The 23055-nt window shown below is 37.3% G+C and overlaps 2 protein-coding genes across 4 annotated transcripts in view; one reads left to right on the top strand and one right to left on the bottom strand.

The window, feature by feature from the left end:
• Positions 1-3436, top strand: part of polr1e (RNA polymerase I subunit E) — an 11972-nt gene extending 8536 nt beyond the window's left edge. For 2 of the 3 annotated variants that reach the window (XM_079813613.1, XM_079813614.1), the window contains exon 12: positions 2368-2879. In XM_079813613.1, the coding sequence (XP_079669739.1) occupies positions 2368-2533 (166 nt within the window). In that variant the 3' untranslated portion in view covers positions 2534-2879. Of the gene's footprint in view, positions 1-2367 lie in introns of all 3 variants that reach the window. The other variant, XM_079813612.1, reaches the window with a different exon arrangement.
• Positions 2867-23055, bottom strand: fbxo10 (F-box protein 10). The gene is made up of 11 exons (XM_079813611.1): positions 22799-23055; positions 19269-19897; positions 17931-18746; positions 14588-14737; positions 12317-12453; positions 12106-12176; positions 11813-11965; positions 9251-9574; positions 7673-7983; positions 6555-6736; positions 2867-5790 (listed from the first exon to the last, which is right to left on the bottom strand). Exons 2-11 carry the CDS (start codon positions 19857-19859, stop codon positions 5613-5615), a joined length of 2913 nt encoding a protein of 970 aa, XP_079669737.1. The 5' UTR covers positions 19860-19897; positions 22799-23055; the 3' UTR covers positions 2867-5612.

The following is a 23055-nucleotide window of genomic DNA, read 5'->3' as shown; positions in this document are numbered from 1 at the left end:
GGGGGGGGGGGGGGGGGAAGAGATTCCATGTCCAGTAGAATAAAATGGAGTAGGCTAAGCCTATTGTTAAATTCGTGGAAAATCGTGTGACCTGATAGCAAAACGCAAGCAATTAAACTTAGGCTAAATTTGGCTCACCACACAAAGCTTCCTCTCTCGTTCGGCATGAACCCACATGTTTCCATGGCTGTGATGTAACATTTAATTGCAAACATTTAATATTATTTATTTTGTAAATAAAGCTTTGTGCTTCACTCGTGTCATAATATTCACGTAAAACAGCTTCACATACAAAAAAAAAAGTGCTTTGGCCGACCACCGCCGGTGCTCCTGCTTAGTTGACGTACAACTTTACATTCTCCTATGCGCTGGTTTACTAGAGCTGTTGGCCTCGTTTGATGTCAGCTAAATATTTTATAATATATGTTTAGTAAGCAGGATTTGATGGCCACATTCCTACACTTATAAAATGCAATTCAATGTGGAAGGAATCCAAGTATTCAGAATACGTTACTCAGATTGTATTAATTAAACTAAAACTAGCATGGAGTATAATTACATTCTAAAGCTACTACTGTTATCCTTTTCTAAAGTAAGGTACATATAGGATAAATGTATGAGACACATTTTTTTGCAACTGCTCTCTAAAGCGGTGTAATATGCCAGTGTCCGAATTCCTCGCTCCATTTCTTTCACTATTCTTTCACTTTTTATATAGTGCATTCAACTGCCATGCACTATATAGGGATTGGAGAATCAGTAAACAAGTGAGTGATTTCAGACACCACAACAGGGTTGACAACAAGATTCCTGTGCTGGAGTTGACCCCGCCTCTTTAAAATCTTATAATATTTAAAAAAAAAATATATATATATATATTGTGTGGCCCCAGCTTTAGCCAAAAGTTTGCATGTTCTTTTTTTTGAGTATCATGTTTGATACTTCAAGCTTTTATGGCTCATATAGTATGATATACTGTAGGAGAATATATCCAGGCTCAAACTCTCAATTATATCCAGGCGCAATCTGGTGCAGTTGCTGATATTTATATGGGAAAAGACTAAGATATAATTCTGATAATGTAATGTAAATCAGTAAATCTTAGCAGGCTACTCGCATAAAATGCATATAAATATCAGTTGTCTCTCTATATCTCACAATGATGTCTTAGGATGATATTTAAATGCTTAGTTTTGTGGTCAAACCTCTGTCTGTCTGTGTGTGTGTGTGTGTGTGTGTGTGTGTGTGTGCGCGAGAGACATAAAGCAATGCAATACAATGATGATTGAGCAACAAACTTTCCTCAATAACCTGATGTATCCTACTTGAAACTTGCATTTTAAAGGGATAGTTCACCCAAAAATGAAAATTCAGTTATCAATTAAAAAAAAAGTCATTAATTACGCACCCTCATGCCACGCTGCAGTAATTCAGGCAAAAGGAGCCCCAACTAAGTATTGAGTGCTGTACATGCTCATACTTTATGTTCATACTTTTCAGTTGGCCAAGATTTCTAAAAATCCTTTCTTTGTATTGGTCTTAAGTAATATTCTAATTTTAGATACTGAATTTGGGATTTTCCTGAGTTGTCAGTTATAATTATCAAAATTAAAATAAATAAACATTTGAAATAAATCAGTCTGTGTGTAATGAATGAATATAATATATAAGTTTCACTTTTTGAATGGAATTAGTGAAATAAATAAACTTTTTGATGATATTCTAATTATATGACCAGCACCTGTATATGGTGAAACAAATGTAATTTAGTCTCAAATGTGCTGCGTAACACATGAGAATGTTTGGAATGATATGTGGGTGAGTAATTAATGACAGAATTAAAATTTTTGGGTGAACTAACACACGTTTTGGGTGTGAATGCAAAGTTTCTCGGGAACACAGTTTTGCGAGAGCACATATTTTTTAGGGGCTCTGTATGATCATGTTGATGATTTAAAGATTTAAAGACCGTAGAAATTCATGTATGAAATGCACTATTAGTGTTTTCCTTATTGTGATGGTCTTAAACAGCGGTTCTCAACTAGAGCAGGGCCCACTAGGTGTCCTCAGCAAACTTCCAGGGGCGCCCCAGTAAATCTTAAAATGATCATTTCAGTTTCAGGTATTCAGTCTGAAGTAATCTTAATTGTAATGCTAAAAACCACAAAGTAAAGATGTACAACATTAAACAGACATCATATGCAGTATTTTTTATTACAACAGAAGCACCAGAGGTAAATATCCATTTGGATAGGAGGGTCTTTGAATGTTGTCTTGTACAAAAAGGGGCATTGGAGTCAAATGCTGAGAACCACTGCTCTTAAACCTTATCCTTATTTTGACAAGGTTTCAAATGTTTGTGTGCAGAATGTTGGAGTTGGCCAAGGCCATGGGACTGACTCTGTCCCGTCACACTGTCTCCAGTGGAGAAGAGGAAGGGATAAAGGATGAGCACAGAATAGCCTCTCTGGTGCTTCCACTGGTGCATTATGAACGACGGATGGAACGCAGGAAACGCAAGAAGATGACCTGAGCTGTGGACTGTAGTGTGTTTCTAAGCTGTGTAGGAACAGGCTATAACTGCATTTCATTTTTCAGTTTCACAAATGTGCACTGTTCTTGTAAGATTGAAATTGGAAAATAAAAGACTATTCAGTTAATTTAAAATTGGAATTCTGATTAGTTTTACAACAACCTGATACAAAATCGGTCCATTTGAGTTTAATTTGCGTGCCGTATACTTGAAATGACTGCAATTACACCTGTGTGTAGTGTATGTTTTTTTATGTGAACAAATTGTAGGAATCAAATCCATATCTATGCAGTATGCAACTTCAGACAAAAATGACAGAAATTAGTCCGTTTTCAATGATAGCGATTATATTTATACTGCACATTAAGTATAAAAACCATACTGTAAAAATAGGCACATTTTAGTAGATACATATTGCACTTAAAAAAATCAAACCAGCAGTTGGTATGAAAACATTACTTAAAATAATAACAGCCTGCTGTAAATCTAACATAAGATGGCTACCTTTCTATTAAAAAAGGTCTAGTGTTCTGAAAGGAAATCACATTACAAGACCCCTTATTTTAGCTATGGACTATGTTCGAAACGGCATACTTCCATATTATTCCTGCAGTATTTATACTGTACACAGTGTGCAAAGGTCCAGGATTCCTAACCATCTACCACGTTTTACAAGCAATTCAAGGACCATGAAGTATTCCTCCATTTCCAGTAAAATGAATGAACCGAAATTACTGCTAAAACACATGTTAAGTCATTATTTGACCAGACTGCCAAAGGTCAAGACATTTTTCCACAATTCATTTTTAAATTGCAAGTTGACAATTGGATGCCACTCATAAGCAATGAGGTCATGTGATGTTTACATGGATTCAGAATAAAACCTACTGTTTTATGTACAGTATACGCTGCACAGTTTTCAAAAAATATTTAGCATAGCCATTCAAGGTCTCTTGAAAAAACAACAACCCTGTTTCAAACCCCATGACAAATTTAGGAAAACTACCTGAAGATTGATTTAAAGGGACAGATAGTCCATCCAAAAATGAAAATTCTGTCATTTGCTTATAGGTTTGGAACACTATGAGGGTATGACATTCTTTCTGCTGCAGAACAAAATAAGATATTTTTAATGTTGGAAAGGAAACCGTTTTGGTTCCTATTGACTTTCATAGTATGTGTGTTGTCTATAGTATGGAAATCATTGGGAACAAAACCATTTTCTTACCAACATTATTCAAAATATCTTCTTTTAGTGTCAATTATATTTTTGGGTGGACTGTCGCTTTAAATTACAATTCATCATTTGTTTCTTTTTATTTTCATACCTATTAAGGGTTCTGACATCACTACGTCTCAAAAGGGTTTTCATAGGATACTATTTAGCTGGAGCAACATATGATAATCTTGCTTACAGTCTCCAAAATAGAAAAACGGCTATCAGCAGATTTTGCATATCCCAATATTTTGTAAAATTCATCACTGCTATTCATTTCAAAATAAATGATTCATTAATAGGCATATTGAATCGGTGCTTGTGAAATCACATTTAGGATCTTTAAATGGTCTTTCTTCTGAGAAGTTCTTGCAAATTCTCCAAGGGTTACCAGGTCATATGAGAACTAAACCTTTCAGTAATGTGCATAGGTACATAAAACTGGAGGGTTTCAATGGGAAAGTTAAATATTGCCACCTGACTGGCAGCATCCCGGTACCCAGTGTGTGCATATTTGTTTTTGTCCATTAAAGAATCTTAGCAGAAGCCAGCAGGACAACAATTCCCAAGATGCACTGAAATTGTTTATCTTCTATTTTAAGCACTGGTTCAGGGAAAGGCACGTGCCATGTCTCTCTCATAATCTCTTCTACTTCCCCTTGAGTCTCTTTCTCCCTCCTGACTTTGTGTGAATGGCTGAAATGATAACAACAGGCTGTAGGTTCACTGGGAAATAAAATTCTTACTGAATCATATAGGATTTATTTTTCAATAAAAACTTTGCTATCTTGTTTTGCTTCCAACAATAATAGTTTTGTCAAAAAAAAGAGGTTTCCAACACAAAAGTATTCTGTATTGGATGGGGCGGCAGGTTTTAGCTGGATTGCTAGCCAATCAGAATTAAGGTAAAGGATAAAATATAAACTCCAGTCCAGTAAGTTGCTCGTGAACACTGATCCCAGACCAGCTTCACTGTTGTTGTTTTTTTTAATGATCAAAAAAGTGGTCTTAAAGGGTTAGTTCAGCCAAACATGAAAATTCATGTCATTCATTACTCATCCTCATGTCGTTCCAATCCCGTAAGATTTTCATTCATCTTCGGAACACAAATGAAGATATTTTTGATTAAATCTGAGACCTTTCATTGACAGCATACACAACTACCACTTTCAAGCCAAAGAAATGTAGTAAAGACATCATTAATGTAATCCATGTGATCCACGTGGATAATATTAATCCACTTTATTTAAAAAATATTAATTTCCAACGTGCATTCACGTAACGAAGTCCACTCTCGCGTCAACAGAACACGCATGCGCCATGGTGTTCTCATGAACGTGTGTTGGAGATTAATATTTTAGAAATAAAGCGGTAAATTGTGTTTTTTTGCACGAAGAAAGCACTTGCATCGCTTCATAAAATTGAGGTTAAACCACTGGAGTGGTTAATGATGTCTTTACTACCTTTCTGAGGATTGAAAGTGGTAGTTGGGTAGCTGTCAATGGAGGGACAGAAAGCTCTCAGATTTCATCAAAAAGATCTTCATTTGTGTTCCAAAGGCGAATGAAAGTCTTACGGGTTTGGAACGACATGAGGGTGAGTAATTAACGACAGAATTTTCATTTTTGGGTGAACTATCCCTTTAATCCTTCATAGTTTGATCATTGACTACTAAACAAATTACCACTGCTTTTAATATAATTCGAATGTCAAGTGGTTGAGGCTTAATCCAAATGTCCATAATCCAACCCAGAATGTTGAAGCAGCGCCTTGGCCTCCTCTATGTTCTTCATGTTGAGGGGAAAATTGTTATGAGTTTCCATCTGATCCATTGTTGAGCTATAAAGCCGGGAATTATGTACCTCATAAAATTGAGCAAAAGATGCTGCCGTTGTTATGGCAACCGCTTTCTACAGAGGCAGTGATTCTGTTTGTCATGGTGATGGCAAGTTGAGCAGGGAATGTGGCAGGGGTCACACTAGAGGGGTTACTATTGTGGGGACGAGGAGGTGGATTTTCCAGGGCCCAAAGGGCTTGTGATCTAAGACAGAAAGAGTGGTAGAGGTCAAATATATTATGCCATATATTATTAGTGATGCACTGAATTTTTAGCAACCATTAAATTTGTTTTCAGCTTCGGCTGAGACAGAGGGCCGAAATTATTGATTTAATTGGCGCTTCTCCGATTGTGCATTTGACTGTTTCAGCATCTATTTCATACACACAACAGGAAAATGTGTAGACGCTATAGGGCTGGGTTGATCTTCATTTCGATTAACCACTATATTTTTAGTCTATGCTATTTTCAGTTGATACGTGAATAAAACTACTAAACTAAAACTAAACATTATTTGCAGAGCACATACGTCCACTAATTCGTCTATGCTTTAAATTCTGTCAATTTTATAACAAAATTCAACTCTAAATGTCATTTTAATTCTCTTTAATGTGACAGATCACTTTAGCCACCTCAGTTGAACTGATCATACCTTCCTCTTTACTACTAGACCAGCTTGAAAACAATGTTGTGTAATGTTACATTTACCTCAGGAAAGCCTTTCAGCTAGAGAGGAGCACTTTGCTATACAGGTATATAAGCACTACATTATATATTTTTACTTAAACCTGTCTTCATTATTTAATGCATGTCTGTCACAAAAACAATTTATTACCGCCACCATTTAAATGTTTATATTTAAACAACAACTTGGAGTAGAAAGATTATAAACTTTATTACGGTTTCATCTTTCAGCTTCTTATAGACTACATATAGTTTTGTGTATGTCACATGTGAGTGCGTCTAACCTGGGTCTGAGCAGCGAGTTGTTAAGTACAACACACTCCATGTTCTGTGTGTTTGTCCGTATGGGGGTTTTAGTACTCGTAGGGTGGCCCTGATAAACCAGGTTTTCCTGAACCACACCTCGGACCCGCGCCTTCACAGAAATCCCATAACCCCGCAACGGCTGAACGCGATTGCGCAACACCTGCAGAACAGATATCAAATATCAGCATCTGATAGCAGGAGCCTTTTCGGGACTGCAGATCAAACAGTACATGGGCAATGTCTGAAACATAAGGATTTGCTACACAGCCAATGCTTTTGTATGAATATAGGCTTTGGTGATAGGCTAACCATATAAATATTTAATGATTAGCTTATTTCTCATTAAAACATGCACATTTATCAATAAGTTTATCCCTTCAACTGCTCCATCCGACACAATATTCTTTCAACCAACCACCAATTCTTGCACTCAGGATTCTGGGATATAATAGGAAGTAAGAGACGCATATGATGACTTAAAAAATAATCATATAATTTTATCAAATCTTTTTTTTTAAATGTTTTTAAAAATCTTTTAAATTTTGTAATCCATGCTTAAGTTAGAAATTATTGAGAAACAGCAAGAACCTTTAAAGGCTAATTATGATTTAAATAGCAACAGTAATGAGAATACATGTATTAATATTATTGATATTAATAAATCATAATATAATTATAATAATATAATAGTATTATAATAATTAAATAATTATTAGACTACAATAAAAGTGTATATGGTTAGAACATGGCATTATTATTATATTAATCATATTTATTTATATTTAATTATTATTATATTAAATAAGTTATCCATTTTTTTATTGTAGTCTAATAATTATTTTAGTTTTATTATTATGTCAAAAAGTAAAAATATAGAATTGTAGGAAAACCCTTTTGAGATGTTGTGACGTCAGAACCCTTATTAAAAAAATTGTCAGTATCAATATTGGCCATTAAAAAAAAGTATCTGTTCTCTGACGCGAACACCATATATTTCTGTATATTGCCTGTGAAGACAGGATATTTTAGGTTTTAAACACAGCCTCTGTATTCTTTTACTTTCTCAACCATGTGACAGACATTGAAGCAAACTCACTTTAACATCTGAATTGTCCATCACTCGTATTCCAACAGCATTATTTGCGACCACATCATTTTCCACAATGAGCCCATCGCCTCGGAAGCAGACACCGTGACAGCCATTACCATAAACCCCATTGCCGCGCAGCTCTACTCGACACTCTCTGTCCACGGCCACTCCTGTCCAGCCATTACAGAGGACACAGTTTCCAACTAAACGTGTCAGCTGAGCGCTCTGAATGATAGATATGCCGGCAGCTCTGTTATTGTTCACCATGTTGGCAACCACGTTCAGAGGCTCACTGCTCTTCACATACACTCCTACAGCTGGAGAGAGAGAGAGAGAGAGAGAAGAGAAGAAGAAGAATGAACACAAAAGTGAGTGAGATATCAATCTAATCTGAATTTGTATGACAGGGATACTCAGGTGAAGCTGACTACCTTTTTGATGGCAAAAGATATGATGATACATTGTTGAGCAAATCTCAACTGTTTATTTCATCACAAAATTGTAAACTGTATAATCCCACAGCTTTGTATACATAAAGTTGGATATATATTATAATTTATGCATACGTACACATATAAAGCGATATATACTAGCAAATATTAATTGCCTGATCTTTTATTTAATTGCAAAATGTAACTATATTATTGCCCAGATTTTTATATAAAGTTGGATATATAAGCATGTTCAACTTTATCCGCATACATACAGTACACTCACGTAGGGCAATAAATACTATATAGCAAATCTCAATTATCGTCCAGCTTTAATCTGCTAAATGTGTGTCAGGAAGATATTAACATTATTAACATTAACATTCTGATATTCTGTAAAGCTGCTTGGAAACAATGTTTATTATGAAAAACGCTACACAAATAAATTGACTTGACTTGATCCCCTTATGAAGGACCCCATTACTAAAATATAAAGGCAACTATATATTTTCATGTATAAAGACATTAATGAATGAATATTAAGCATGACATTGTAAAAACAATTAAATAATTGGCTTAATATTAAAGTATTATCTGAAAAATATTATACAAAGAGTTATGTATAAATTTGACATTTTCAAATTTAAATATATTTTAACAACACTTTCCACAATAAATATCTAAAGCAGCTTCAGGAGAATATTGCCTCACAAAGGTCGCAAAAAGTCAAAGTTGCAAGGAGAAACTCTGTAGAAAGTCAATAAATAAAATAAATGTGATTTATTTTATGGTTTTCAACTAGACTTCAAAAGGCAGCATTAACATTATCATCAAATAATAGAGAAGAGCGTTTAAAGTTAACATTTAACATATTAAACATAAACATAAATGGTAATTTATGGAGCCCTGCACATGATATGCAAAAAAGAACGTAGCCACAAATTTAGAATTCATTCTCACATTTTATTCGTTTCTTCCCTCATTTTAATTGAGTTAAATCATGGCCATGTTTTATTTGTGAATATCTCATGGCATTTTCAAAAATGTATGTGTTCCAATTAGCAGCAAAATTAAAACACAACTTCTAAAAAATAACTGTAATTTGAATATCCCAGCTGTCATAAAAGAGACCTGATATCTAACAGCAACTAACCTCCATTGTGGCTAATGCAGTTGTTTTCCACTAGGGCAACTGTGATTGGCCGTCGAGTAGAAAAGCGTTCATCTTCGCTATCAATATCACTTTCCCATGCCATCAGTTCTCCTTCCTCATTGAAGTTCTCCGGCCCTCCTCTGTCCCTTTCTCCAATTCCTCGCTCTCTGTCCTGTAAAGAGCGATAGCCCTCTCGGCTCACTGCAGACTCTGTGTCCTTCCGGCAGAACACAGCCAGCCCATACATGCGGTTATGGGTAATATGGTTTCCAATGAGCTGAGGTAGACTAGATGACATAACCCATACCCCACAGCCTCTGTTGCCTACAAAACACCAGGGAAGCACACAATTACACAATGTCATGACCACATTTTTTTTCTTTCTATTCTGACTTTAACATCGCAATGTTACGTCTTTGTAATTTTGACTTTATTCTCAAAACATTATTACTTTAAACTTCTCGAAATGTCTATTTCTTGTCAAAGGTCTATTATTAAATTCTTCCCAAAAGGTCTTCCTAGTCAACAACTCTTCATATATATTTTTTAAATCAGTTGATATTTGAGTTATACAATTTTTCACAATAAATAGAATGGAAAAATGAAAATTTCATTAAATACATTTTTAAAATAATGTATGTAATGTAATAATATAAATAGTAATATAATGTCATGGTCTAATTTTAACATTGCAATAGCTATGTTTCCATCCACCTATGTTTAGGCGTATAAATTATAAAAGTGCGCATTAACTCAATTGAGGCAGATCATTTTTTATCTGATAAGAAGACATGCAGATAAACAACGATGGAAAAACGTTTACCAAATAAATCCCTTGATGCTCAACAAAAAAACTCACATGACTTTGCCTCATCAGAGGATGTGATTGGATAATTGGAATAACCAGTGGACCAATTTCACTCCACAGCATCTCAAATGTTGGTTTGGTCGTTCTGAATTGCCTGAGCCAAAGTCTGTCATCAGAATTATTTGGTATAATGCCCTCTCAGAATTGGCTCACATGATTGAGTGCCTAAACACCTGGCACCCGAACGGAAGATAACATGACAACGTTTATTTTGTTTCATCTGCGTGCTCTGAGATACAAGTGATGTAGGAAAAACAGCCACAGTGGTTTCCCCTATTGCAGCAACTTCCATTTTTATCACATTGTGTCAATTTCCCAGGAATTTCCTGCTTCATTTGCAAATGTTCTTTGCGATACTCCAAGTTAAAATTCGCAACTTTGGATGGAAACAGCTATTGTTATGCCTTTGTAATTGTGACTTCATCTTCAAATATTAGTACTTTATACATACCTCTTTTCTCATATACTGTTTTTCGCCTACTATATATATATAATTATTATTATTATTTTTTTTTTTTTTGGATGCAGCTTTTGTGTTAGGGCACACAATTTTTGTGTTGCATGGCACGCACATAACTCATTTCTATCACACACATTAACCGATCAGGCATAACATTATGAACAATGGCAGGTGAAGTGTGACAGGTGAAGTGAATAACACTGATTATCTCTTCTTTACGGCTCCTGTTAGTGGGTGGGATATATTAGGCAGCGAGTGAACATTTGGGCTGCGTCCGAAACCTGGAAAATGCTGCCTTCGGAGGACACATTTCAAGGCAGGAAGGCATCAAGGCACGTCCGAATCTCATGTTAGCTTCACTTCCTGTCTCCTGAGATACCTTCATCTGATCGATTTTTGAAGGCAGCATATTTGTATCCTTCGCTGCCTTTGATATCCCACAATCCTGTGCTTTCCATTCTGTCACAGTTGACCTGGGAAAAAAAGATGGTGTCCGAAAGTTGCGTTTGCTCAGTTTGGTCAGTTTGTATGTAAATGTACGTTTTTTATAAACATTTTCTACGTCTGATGTCATTTCTAGCGAGAAATTACTAATGTAGTAATTAAATATTTGTTTAGTTCTCACCAAAGCTCTCTCTATTTTGCTGTAGATCATTAAACGGTTACACTGCCTAAGAAGTCTGTCTGAAATCAGTTTAGTGAGGTGCCTTCATGCACAAACGCTGCCTTCCAAGCCATTGTCTGATAAGGCAACAAGTCAGCTGCCTAGGTTTTCGGACGCAGCCTTTGTCCTCAAAGTTGATGTGTTAGAAGCAGGAAAATGGGCAAGCGTAAGGATTTGAGCGAGTTTGGGTCAGAGCATCTCCAAAACTGCAGCTCTAGGGGGGTGTTCCCGGTCTGCAGTTGTCAGTATCTATCAAAAGTGGTCCAAGGAAGGAACAGTGGTGAACCGGCGACAGGGTTATGGGTGGCCAAGGCTCATTGATGCATGTGGGGAGCAAAGGCTGGGCCATGTGGTCTGATCAAACAGACGAGCAACTGTAGCTTAAATTGCTCAAGAAGTTAATGATGGTTTTGATAGAAAGATGAATACAAAGAATACAAAAGTTTGTTGCATATGGGGTTGCATAGCATATATTAGGACATAATGTTATGCCTGATCGCATACAGAATGAACAAATTCTGGATAACATTTGCCAAATGCCTTAAATACAAAAAGCTGAAATATTCACACCGTATATGTGGTTGCCTTCAATGAGACCCCTCCCTCTCTCTCCCACCACCACTCCGTCCGAGTAGCCATAACAGATGAAGTTATTGCGCAGGACTGGATCACCTCCACGGCGGATATCAGCGCCACCCCACTGATTCTGCCTAATAACATTCTCTATCAGAGACGAGAGAAGGAAAGCAGCAGGTACATTTATTTAGCTGTTTCAAGAGCATGAGGAAACACTTGAAAAAAGCAAGGTCTACAGTGCTTGAACCTTGCATCTATAAACAATTAAATGGAAAATGGAAACAGACCAGAGATCAGTCCTCTTCCGTTCTCATTGACAGCAACGCCTGCTGCAAGACCCTGGAAAATGTGATTTCCACTATCATGAAGACAGAAAGAAACAGAAGTCAGATCTTTAGTCTTATTAGTTTCAGGATAACAAACAAATATATCTAATGGTTCTTGTTATCCAACTTGATTTGCATTAAAACACAAAGACCCCTGGCCTGCACTGCATACCTGACAACAGGATTGCCATTAAAGAGAATATACACGCCAGCTTCCTTGTTGCCGTAGATCTGGTTGCTGCGAATGGAACCTCTCCCGTTGCCCAGGACAACGATCCCGGAACGCAAGCCACTGTGGATTCTATTACACTACAGCCAGGAAAAGAAAAAGGGAAAGAAAAAAAAAATTTATATTTACACAGTATACACAGAAAATTATATGGAACAGCAGAAATCCCGGTAAAAATGTACAATAAGGTTTCATTAGTTAACACAAATTAAGAATGAACAAGACTTCAACAGCATTTATTAATCTAAATTAATGTTAATTTCAACATTTACTAATACATTATTAAAATGTTGTGTTTGTTAACATTAGTTAATGCACTGTGAACAAACATGAACAAACAATGTATTAACTAATATTAACAAAGATTAATAAATACTGTAACAAATGTTTTTTTCATTGTTAGTTCATGTTAGTTAATATTAAAGGGGTCCTATAATTTTTTTAAAAAAAAACCTTTTTACAAGGTGTAAAATAAGTCTCTGATGTCCCCAGAGTGTGTATATGAAATTTTAGCTCAAAATACCCACAGATCTTTTTTTTTTAGCATTTTAAAATTGTCACTTTTTGAGGGTGAACAAAAACCATAAGACTGTAAAAAAATATGGACAGTGTCCATGGCCCGTAGGTTTCCGAAGAGCAGTTTTGAGGCCTAAAAGTCAGCCGTTGTCATCTTAGCAGCACGTCACTCCTAGATAACAGAAAATGGGCAAAGAGGCGAGACGTGGCTGGAGTTGAGGTGACTGGTTGCTGAACCCACGCCCATCTAGCTCAACCATAGCAGCAATCCAATTCTCACTCTGGTGGCCACGCCCTTAATTATGCAGAACTTTAAGGCTTAATATAATTTAAACGGATGAGTTATAAAAAAACCCCTCTCACAGTTATCATGAAGGGAAAAATTAGCTATATAGACCAAAACCACAATTTGTACCAGGCTGTAAACATGTTTTTTTCTGCTGTAAAGTTGGGCTTTTTAACATGGGGCTCAATGAGTTTCTGCTCCTTTTTGGAGCCTGTCTCTAGCGACCAGTCGATGAATTGCAGTTTAAGTCACTTTGGTATTGGCTTCAAGAGAGACTGCGGGAGGTTGCCGCTTGGCAAAAACGCACCGTTTTTCGGTGTCCCTTTAAATGCAAATGAGATGCTGCTCCCAGCCCCCTTTCTAGAAGAGGGCGCAGCTTCAAGAGCTCATGTTAGCAGCTCCGATTACCTCACGCAGACACCACTGAAAATGTACGAAACTGTTCAGCCTTATATGTTCAAACCGGATTTGGACTATGATGGAGAGACTCACTAAGAAGTGAAAACATGAAGAATGCAACAGGATGTTTCTGAATGGTTAGTTGATGATTTTATGTAACTGATGTGGACTTAACTATGTTCAAGTCATTGATTAACATATTCTGTCATGAGTCTATAAATCGCTTGAGTGGGAACTGTTGTAAAATGCCTACAGAACCAGAAAATATATGCCACATGAAGGTAGAACAGGTATAGTTTAGTTTATTTACGGTTATAACTTACGTTGTCATCTTGCTTTTATGACATGCTATTGCATTTGTGTTAGGTACTGTATTGCAATAAATGTAAAAAGGTGAATGTGACAGCTTGAGCAGACTCCCAAATATGCTCTACTACAACAACTCTTCATCTTCTCAAAAGCAGCCCAACATGGCCTCACCCCCTTTGTTTCGTGTTTCACAGGGGCAGGGTTTGTGTAAATTTTAGGGTTAGTGATGTCACTAACCCGTGAAGAAGCTCGTTGTAGTCCCTACCAGCCGTTTGTTGTAGTCCTTAAAAAGAGATTTCTATAAAAGAAAAATTATCTCCCTTTGTTTTGAACTTTGCAGATGTTGTTTATGCTCAAACAGCAACATTACACAATAACTAAAGTTAAAAAAGTGAAAACAAAATGTTTTTAATCAGTATTTTTGTCTTGTTTCCCATTAAATATACACAAACTCCCTAAAACAAATTTATTTAAAAGCACAATCATGTAAAATATTAAGATTTTTAACTGTATAACAAGTTTATACAGTGTTTTTTTACCCCACTGGCAAGTTGTTTTCCACGTTTAAAGCATATAAACCTCACTAAATTTGGATACATTTTTGATGGTGTGAGAAAGGACTATTTGTGATTGGGGTAAGGAAAAAAAAGATTAACTAACTCTTAGAATCTAAAGTATTTTTTTGTACTAAAATAAATTTGTACCAGTATGATAGGATTAGCCCCTTTGCGGATATCTAGTCCCGCTTCTCCATTGGAGTGAATGTTGTTGTCAGCAATGAGACCTTGAGCAGAGAGTCGCAGGAACACACCAGACGCCTTGCACCCACACACTTCATTACGTAACATCACCATCTAAACAGAAAAAAGGAGACACAGTATGAGAGAGAGAAAGGGAGAGAGATTCATGAAAGAGAACTAAAACATGAAAAGAAGATAAAAGAGGGAAGATCATCAGCAAATGTCATCATGAAATATTTTCTATGATTGCAGATATTATTACATCTGCTGGTTGTAATAGTTGTGCTTGCAAGTATAAAATGGAATGAAAAAATACATTTCTTAAGAAATTGTTGCTGGTGCCTGCCTGTGCAGAAGGCTCTGACATGACACTAGGGTGTTATGGATAGTTGTCAGGAAGGTGCTATGCCATTACTAAGGTGTTTTGAGTGGTTTCTGAGTATCACTATGCAGTTGCTAGGGTGTTCTAAGTGTTCGCTTCTTTGCCGTTTTAACATCTGCCAAGTAAAAATTGTAATTCTGATCGCATGTTATGAACTGCAATAATACGCGCCTCGTTGCATGCAAGATGCATGACAAATGAAATGTATCTGTTCTAAATTAGTTTCAAAATACCAAACATTCGACTGGACGGAATCATAGTCTGAAGCTAAAAGTTTGTGTCTGAGTCTGTACCCATCATACACTGCACAATGTCTGTGAAATGTCTTTCACAACGTCTTTCATCTGTGAAATCTGTCAACTCCAACTGCCCAATGTCTGCCTACTGGTTTCGGCAAATAGCATCGACTCTGGACAAAGTCGTGTAGTGTATTCCAGACTTCATTTGCCAAAATACTTTTGCACAAATGGCAAGCATGAGCTAATCATATTAAAACTCTGGCTAACACCAATAAGCCAATAATTATTAAGCCAATATAATAAAATCTATACTACGTTGCCTAAATAAATTAGAAATGAAACACACACAAAAAAAAGATATATATCATTTGAAATGCTATGTGAACTTAGGTATCACAACATTATAAATGTACAGTATGAAAATGGATATTGATTTTGAGATGTGTGGAATTAGCAACAGATCTTTTCTTCTGTATTGTGACGTTTATCGGGAAAAAAATGTAGGACAGGAACTTGGTTCTATGCATCAGTTTGAGTCGTGACCAGAAAGAAGTCGGTCACTTTCACAGGTAGGTCCAGTAATGACATTATGACCCCACTTATATTAAGCGCATTTAACTACTATGAACTAACATTTAAAGGCAGGGTAGGCAATTTGTTCAAGGACATTTTTTTTTAAATGCTGGTTGAAAAGCTCTTCACATCCTGATAGCTTAAGCTAGCTTAAGTTAAGTGGTCTAAATGTATTTATATATATTGTCTGCGGAAGGCGTAATATCATAAAATATTTGTCCAATCATTGCATTCCGTCCGAATGCAATGGTACGATGACCTTCCTGTCAGAATATGCATTTTCATACCTCCGCACACCCCGCTCATGCAGGTCATCAGCGCGTTTCATGCTATTGAAGGGGTGGATTCTGAAATCCACTGCTGCTTCAATATATATATATATATTCAATTATAAATTGAATTAGGAAATATATATTTATATATATATATATATATATATATAAATATATATAAATATATATTTCCTAATTCAATTTATAATCAAAGCCTTAATCAATATTTATCCTCCTATATTATTATAATGATTTTTAATAATTTTTTCCAGTTATGGTATTACTTAATCAATAGAACCACCGATTGTTTATTGTTTCTTCATATATGTTTTCTAAAGTTCGTATTTGGTCTCTGGAGGATTGACTGAGGGTCTGGCCCATGCCAGGAGTGCAGTAACAGTGCTTACTCACATAGCCCATTTTATATTATTTCCTTTTATTGAAACACTAAAGAAACTGAATATTGTCTGTACCTCTTACTGAGAGAAAGCACATGTTATCAGTTTGTTTTGGGAAACTTTCTGGTCAGAGCTGGGGCTCAGCCAACTCCAACCTCAGAGAAGCCTGTGTATCTGTGTATGTGCGCTAGGGTTCTGTATTGCAGATCAGTATTAGAGGTTTACAACGGGCATGTTGTTTTGGACAAGCTGGCGCCTGCTCCAGACCTGGAAGGTCACTACGTGCCTAATTCCGGGGTGAAAGCGTCAACAAGTGATCTATGGAGACGTGCATCTGATTAACTGACAATGTGTGGAAATTTACTATGACGATCTATTTTCTCTTAGCCAATCAAAATCATTCATCCTGCAGTAATGACGTAGCTACACCTTGAAAAGAGTATAACTGTTGAAAAAATTGTATGTACGAAAAACTGGTAGAGAGGGAGCGCTGCCTTGAAACTCCTTGTGAGACTTGAAGCTGGCTTCTGCTGATGAAACTGCAAACTATTCTTCAGTCATTTTTTCTTTAATTAATTGCACTCCTAATTCGTGGTCTTCATTCTTCACAACTGGTCTTGGGTCCTAAACTTATGTCCCTTAACACTATGCAAGGTTAGACATGCGTCCGTCACCGAGCAACGCAACCGAAACAGCAGCCACCTTTTACAGTTCCTCCTGAACCAAAAACAAATGCTGCATTCACGCCATAACTACTGTAATTTTGAAGAAATGGAAACCTGTGATGTTATACTCGGAGCGGTTTGTGACTCGAATTTAAGCGCTTCAATGGCAACACTATCAACACTAAAATGAATCTGCAGCAGTTAGGTGGTACAGGTCAGCACTCTTTAAGTTGTTTAAGGATGTGTGCTTTGAGACATGAGGTAGTTTTAACACTGTCTCTGGTGACACTTTTGTTTGCTCCTTGCTGTGTGCGTTCATGTGTTTTGAAGGAGGCGTGGCTTTGGATGCGCTCTGAAGGGAGGGAGGAATCTCATGCATTTAAAGCTAACTTGCTATTGCTAGCTCCTCTGAAAATGGCCTACCCTACCTTTAAATTGATCATTTATTAGAATGCAACTACTGTGTACACGTTTTTACATTGTACTTATATTGAAAAAAAATACCTGCATATAACTACAAGCTGCAATTAATTTCTGTAACTGTATCTACAGTTAAACTGTTGACCCTTCCTTTACATCTTAACCCACCCTTAAAACTAACCATACCATAAAACCAGTTGCACCACAGAGCTTCAATATTTACACTTTGAAGGAAAATCAGCCAACTAAAGGCTTACTTACAGTCGTCTCTGCACATTAAACTTGGAGAAGGAATTTTAACGTTGACAAAATTACACACTTCAGCTTCAAAGGGCATGAAGATACATGTATTACACACTTTGGCATTCTGGATGCAGCGCACTGCATAGTTGAGCCCCCTGAACACATTGGCCTCCAGTCGAGCTTGACCATGATTGCACAGATGCACACCACCTTTTCCATCCCGTAGCAGACAACGGCGCAGCAGGCAGCCTTGAACCAATGCGGCCAACTCCCGTGCCTCTGTATCCCTCTGCAGCTCTGCAGACAGACTCAACAGTGCAGGAAATGCAGAAGAATCAGGCATATCCGCTTTGGAGAGATGCGCTAGTCCATGCTGGTCGTATGAAAGCTTTAAACCTGTGCTTTTCTCGCCATCTAGCACATCATCGTCCTCACTTGACTCACTTGATGTTTCCATGCCATCCTCCTCAATCATTGTACCATCCTGCCCTGGAAGAAGACTCTCCCCACCTTTCTGTTTTGCCCAGTTTGTTTCCCAATCTACTTCCTGTTTACTCCAGTCCTTCATTGTGTTTACTCCTTCCGAGGGTGTTTCTCCAGGACTACCAGCACCCATGCTGTCTTTTCCACCCTGGTTAGATATTTCAGTTGACCCATTACTAGTCATCATGGTGAAGGTCTTGGCCAAGGCGACTAGGTGTTTGAAGGCCCAGTTGCGTTCAGAGACCGGAGCACCTTCCACAGTGACAGAGGCGGAATCGCCCCCTGAGAATTCACAACTGTCCATTAAACTGATGGCCACTCCTAGAAAATGGGCAGAGCTGCCCTGGGCAAAAGAGCAGAAACGAGCCTGACACGTCCCTGGACCCCGGACATGCAGCTGACAGCCCTCAAAGTTGCAGTTGTCCAACTGGACGTGACCAGAAGACGTCTAAGAAAGAAACAAGAAAAATATGTAACTATAGCATAGGAAAACCGACAGTGTTTTCTGTGTAAAGCCTGTTACAGAGTGTCAGGGACACATGGAACCAATATTAATCAACCTTCAGATAAAAGAGATGATAAACAATATACTTAAAGGAATAGTTCACCCAAAATTTTTAATTCTGTCATCATTTATTCACCCTCAAGTTGTTCCAAAACTGTATGAATTTCTTCTTTCTGCTGAACACATAAGATGATATTTTGAAGAATGTCCGTAACCAGTGTTTTTTCCCCCCTACTATGGAAGTCACTGTGGTCTATCAACTGTCTAGTTCCCCATATTCTTCAAAATATATTTTTCTGTGTTCAAATTTTTAACAACTTCAGGGCGAGTAAATGATGACAGGGGTGATCTATCCCTTTAGGTGTTAGATAGACAGACGATAGACGAAGAGACAGATAGATGGATAAAGGATGGATGGATGCTTTTGAAGTGGATGTGTGTGCTTGTGGAAGTATCAAGGCTCACCTTATAAACCACTGGTGAAAACCACGCTGGCATGAACACCAGATTGCACAGTCTCGCCGTCGGGCACTGTTGATCAAAGCTCACCAACAACGATACGTCCCCCAACTTGCCCATTCCAACAATCTCCACAGGCACCTTGAGGGACACCTCCACCTGTTCCTCATATACACCTGCATGGAGCACCACCTTATCGTACGGCCCTGCCGCAGCCAGCGCCCCCCTGAGAGTCTCATAGCCGCGCCCTGCCACTGTACCAACATGCCAAACTCTGCGGTCTTTCCTCCGGCGGAAAAGGTGGAGGCAGGCAGACGAATGAAGGTCCGAGCCGTTCTGGGTCCAGGTTCGGCTGGCAAGAGCATGCTGACGGAGAGCCTCTCTCCAGGACACCGGGGGCAGATGGGGGCGACGGGGCCAATTTGGATGGCGACATTCAGGGCATCCTAGACAGAGCTGCCGCCAGCGTGTACTGTCCAAGCTCAAAATGAGTTCCCGCCAGGCTCTGCACACCAGACAGCATCGACCCAGATCTGGCAGAGGCAGGTATGCCAGGATGAGGCGCCAAAGCTCGACAGGCAGACTTCCCACCTCCATATCTGTCAGTACCAAGCCACCTCACCTGGGCAGATCACCTTAGTGTAAACAGGACAAATGCATTTGTTAAATACAATAATAAATATCATTGTAATTACAGTTTTCTTTCTTGTATTGACATTTTTCCTGTTGAAACAAAGCTTGGGCAGGACATACTGAAGTTCCTCTTTTTTATATGTTTTTATTATTATTAAATAAAATAGGCTTTAGTAATGAATTACAAATTAGCAAGTACGGTTATGGGATGCTTATGAAATACTCGCTTATAAAATACAGTTATGGGATGCTTATGAGTACTTTGGTCCAAAAATACTCATGACTCATCATGCATTACAGTTTTTTTGTCCAGTCAAATGAGAATATTTCATAAACATACCATAACCGTTAGTAATTTGTAATTCATTACTATTTGGGATTCATTACCTTTTGGGAAACAGACCAACAAATACTCATGACTCAACCTGCACTACAGTTTTTAAATGCGTTTTTTTTTTTTTAATAGAATTCCAAGGCTGAATTTATTTGATCAAAAATACAGTATTTGTTGTTCAAATTTTATTTATTTTTATTTTAATATTTTTTAAATGTAATTTATTCCAGTGATGGCAAAACTCCAGTCTTCAGTGTCACATGATCCTTCAGAAATCATTTTTGATATGCTGATTTGGTACTCAAGAGACTTATTATCAATGTTGGAAAAAGTTGTGTAGCTTAATTAGGTGGAAATCACTGTGCATTTTTTCAGGATATTTTGATGAATAGAAGGTTTATAAGAACAGCATGTACAATGGGCCAAGCCAAAAATGGCACAATATTTAGAGGTCTTTTAAGGGCCTAAACATTTTATATCACAAATCACTGGTCAGGAAATGACCAAGAATTGCACAAATACTGTTGATAAAGTAACTTGGCACAGAACAGCCTTCCCCTTGTTTTCTTTAAATATTTAAGCTGTGTGGGTAAACTTGCAGACCGCTTTTTACAGGAAGAAGAGTCAGTGTTTTTCCACTCTATGTTGATGTCTTCAAATTGTTCATGAGTAGTTGAAAAATGTTTGCCAGTTTGTTTAAGTTTAATGTGACACCAAATATTCACTACAGGACTCTGCCCAGGCCAAAACATGAGCCTGATGGACTTTTCTCAAGCCAGTTCTTGGTTGTCTTTGCAATTTGGGCAGAAACATTGTCTTATTGAAAAATAACATCTGATCATTCCTCTGTAGATAACTTTTCATTTGTGGGAAGCAAGCCATTCTGCATTATTCTCCTGTACGCCAAAGCATTAAATGACTTTTCACAGTGAAGTAGCTCACCAATACCAGCAGCTAAAAAGTCCCACACAATGACCCCTCTTCTTCCATGCTTCACTGTGATAGAGATGCATTTATTGTTATATTTCTCACCAGATTTTCGAAAACACCGCTCTGGAGCATCACCATGCAACTCTTGTGCCAAAAACTTTATTCTGTCTTTTATGTTTTTTTGAGACAGCAATGGCTTTTTAAGTAGTGCATTTCCTTAAAGGGTTAGTTCACCCAAAACTGAAAATAATGTAATTTATTACTCACCCTCATGCCGTTCCACACCTGTAAGACCTCCGTTCATCTTCGGAACACAAATGAAGATATTTTTGTTGAAATCCTGAATTTTTTTTGGCGCACAAAAAATATTCTCCTCGCTTTATAATATAAATATTATACCACTGTACTGTAATGGACTGATTTAAATATCTTTTTAGTACATTAATGGATCTTGAGAGTGTAAATTACATTGATGCCTATGCAGGCCTCACTGAGCCTTCGGATTTCAACAAAAATATCTTAATTTGTGGTCTTACGGGTGTGGAACGGCATGAGGGTGAGTAATAAATTACATTTTTTCCTCTTTAGGTGAACTAACCCTTTAAATTATGCTAGTTTCTAAATGCCAATTTGTGGTTAAGACTTATTAAATTAAAAGCTTAGTGTTTGTTTAGCCATTTTGGGCTTGGCCTAATTTATTTTCTCAGGAGTGTATTCGAAATCTTACTGACCCAAACTTTTGAATGGTAATTTATCGGCTAAAAGTTCATTTTTTCAACTTTTAGGAATACACAAGAATAGCCATCACATAACTTTAATTTTGAATTCATGGGACATGAATTTGCTTTTAGTATTTTTTGCTGAAAGGTTATTTCACTACAGGATTACAGATATGACATAAAAATTGTGTTGGAAGCTTGCTTTTAGTATTTTTTGCAATATTGTTTTGGTTTGTTATATTCAGTGTCCCTGTTATCACAGAACTCTAATTTTGAATTCATGGGACATGATCAAATATTTTTGGGTCAAGCAATTTATAAAAACCTATTTAGGGCTGCACAACACGCTGAGGATCTTTCACTATAGGATTACACACATAACATTAACAAATAGTTCATTTTATGCAACAAAAAATATGCAAGCTTGTTTTATTGTTGTGTTTTTTTGCTGAAAGGTTCTTCTTTCACTATTAGATAACATTAAAATAATGTTGGAAGTTTGTTTTTAGTATTTTTTGCAGTATTATTTTTGTTCGTTATATTCAGTGTCCCTGTTGCCAATACCTGAAAAGAACATATTTATTACCGAAAACATTAGAAGGGTTCCATCTGAGACGTTCTGTGCAAATATTCTTTATATGTCTTTTTGCCACCAAATGTATAGCCTATGCAATGCGAACACAATATGTATCATCACAATGCCCTGACCTGCATGGAATAACAAAGCAACACAGGACGCAATAAGAGCACACAAATGAAAACGGTCATGAATGCATTCGACTTAAGCTCAAAGGAAAGGGAAACATGGCAAAGGAAAATAACACGTCCATCGTTTCTGCAGCAACTTCGTATCTGCGTGACAACGACATGTTACGATGCTGCCATCTGATTCAGCGCAATAAAAAAACAAACGAGCCTACCTCTGACAATACTGTTTCCAACAAGCATTTTATCGGACGTACAGGTCATCGCGGCCGTTTTTCTCTTAGATTAGGAGCAGAAACCAAACACCCATCCGGTGAAAATTTCTTGGCGTATTTTCCTTGTTTTTAAAGGCGTGGAAAACAGGGCTCGCGTATATTCATTCAGAAGGCGGGGGATGTTCTCTTACGAAGGACAACGACAACTTTTCCCTCTTGTCTGACACAGTTGTTAAGCAACATGGCTTTTACTGTGC

Source organism: Gobio gobio (genome assembly GCF_949357685.1).
Source record: "Gobio gobio genome assembly, chromosome: 3".
Classification (NCBI taxonomy): domain Eukaryota; kingdom Metazoa; phylum Chordata; class Actinopteri; order Cypriniformes; family Gobionidae; genus Gobio; species Gobio gobio.
The sequence above is the reverse complement of the archived record's forward strand: the minus strand, read 5'-3'. Positions and strand labels throughout refer to the sequence as shown.

Excerpts from the sequence above, each read along its gene's own strand:
- fbxo10 (XM_079813611.1), bottom strand. The coding sequence starts at position 19,859 with ATGGAGGTGGGAAGTCTGCCTGTCGAGCTTTGGCGCCTCATCCTGGCA. Across the intron at positions 18,747-19,268 it reads TTTCACCAGTGGTTTATAAG|ACGTCTTCTGGTCACGTCCA; the intron begins GTGAGCCTTGAT and ends TTTCTTTCTTAG. Across the intron at positions 14,738-17,930 it reads GCTGCATCCAGAATGCCAAA|ATGGTGATGTTACGTAATGA; the intron begins GTGTGTAATACA and ends TTTTCTGTTTAG.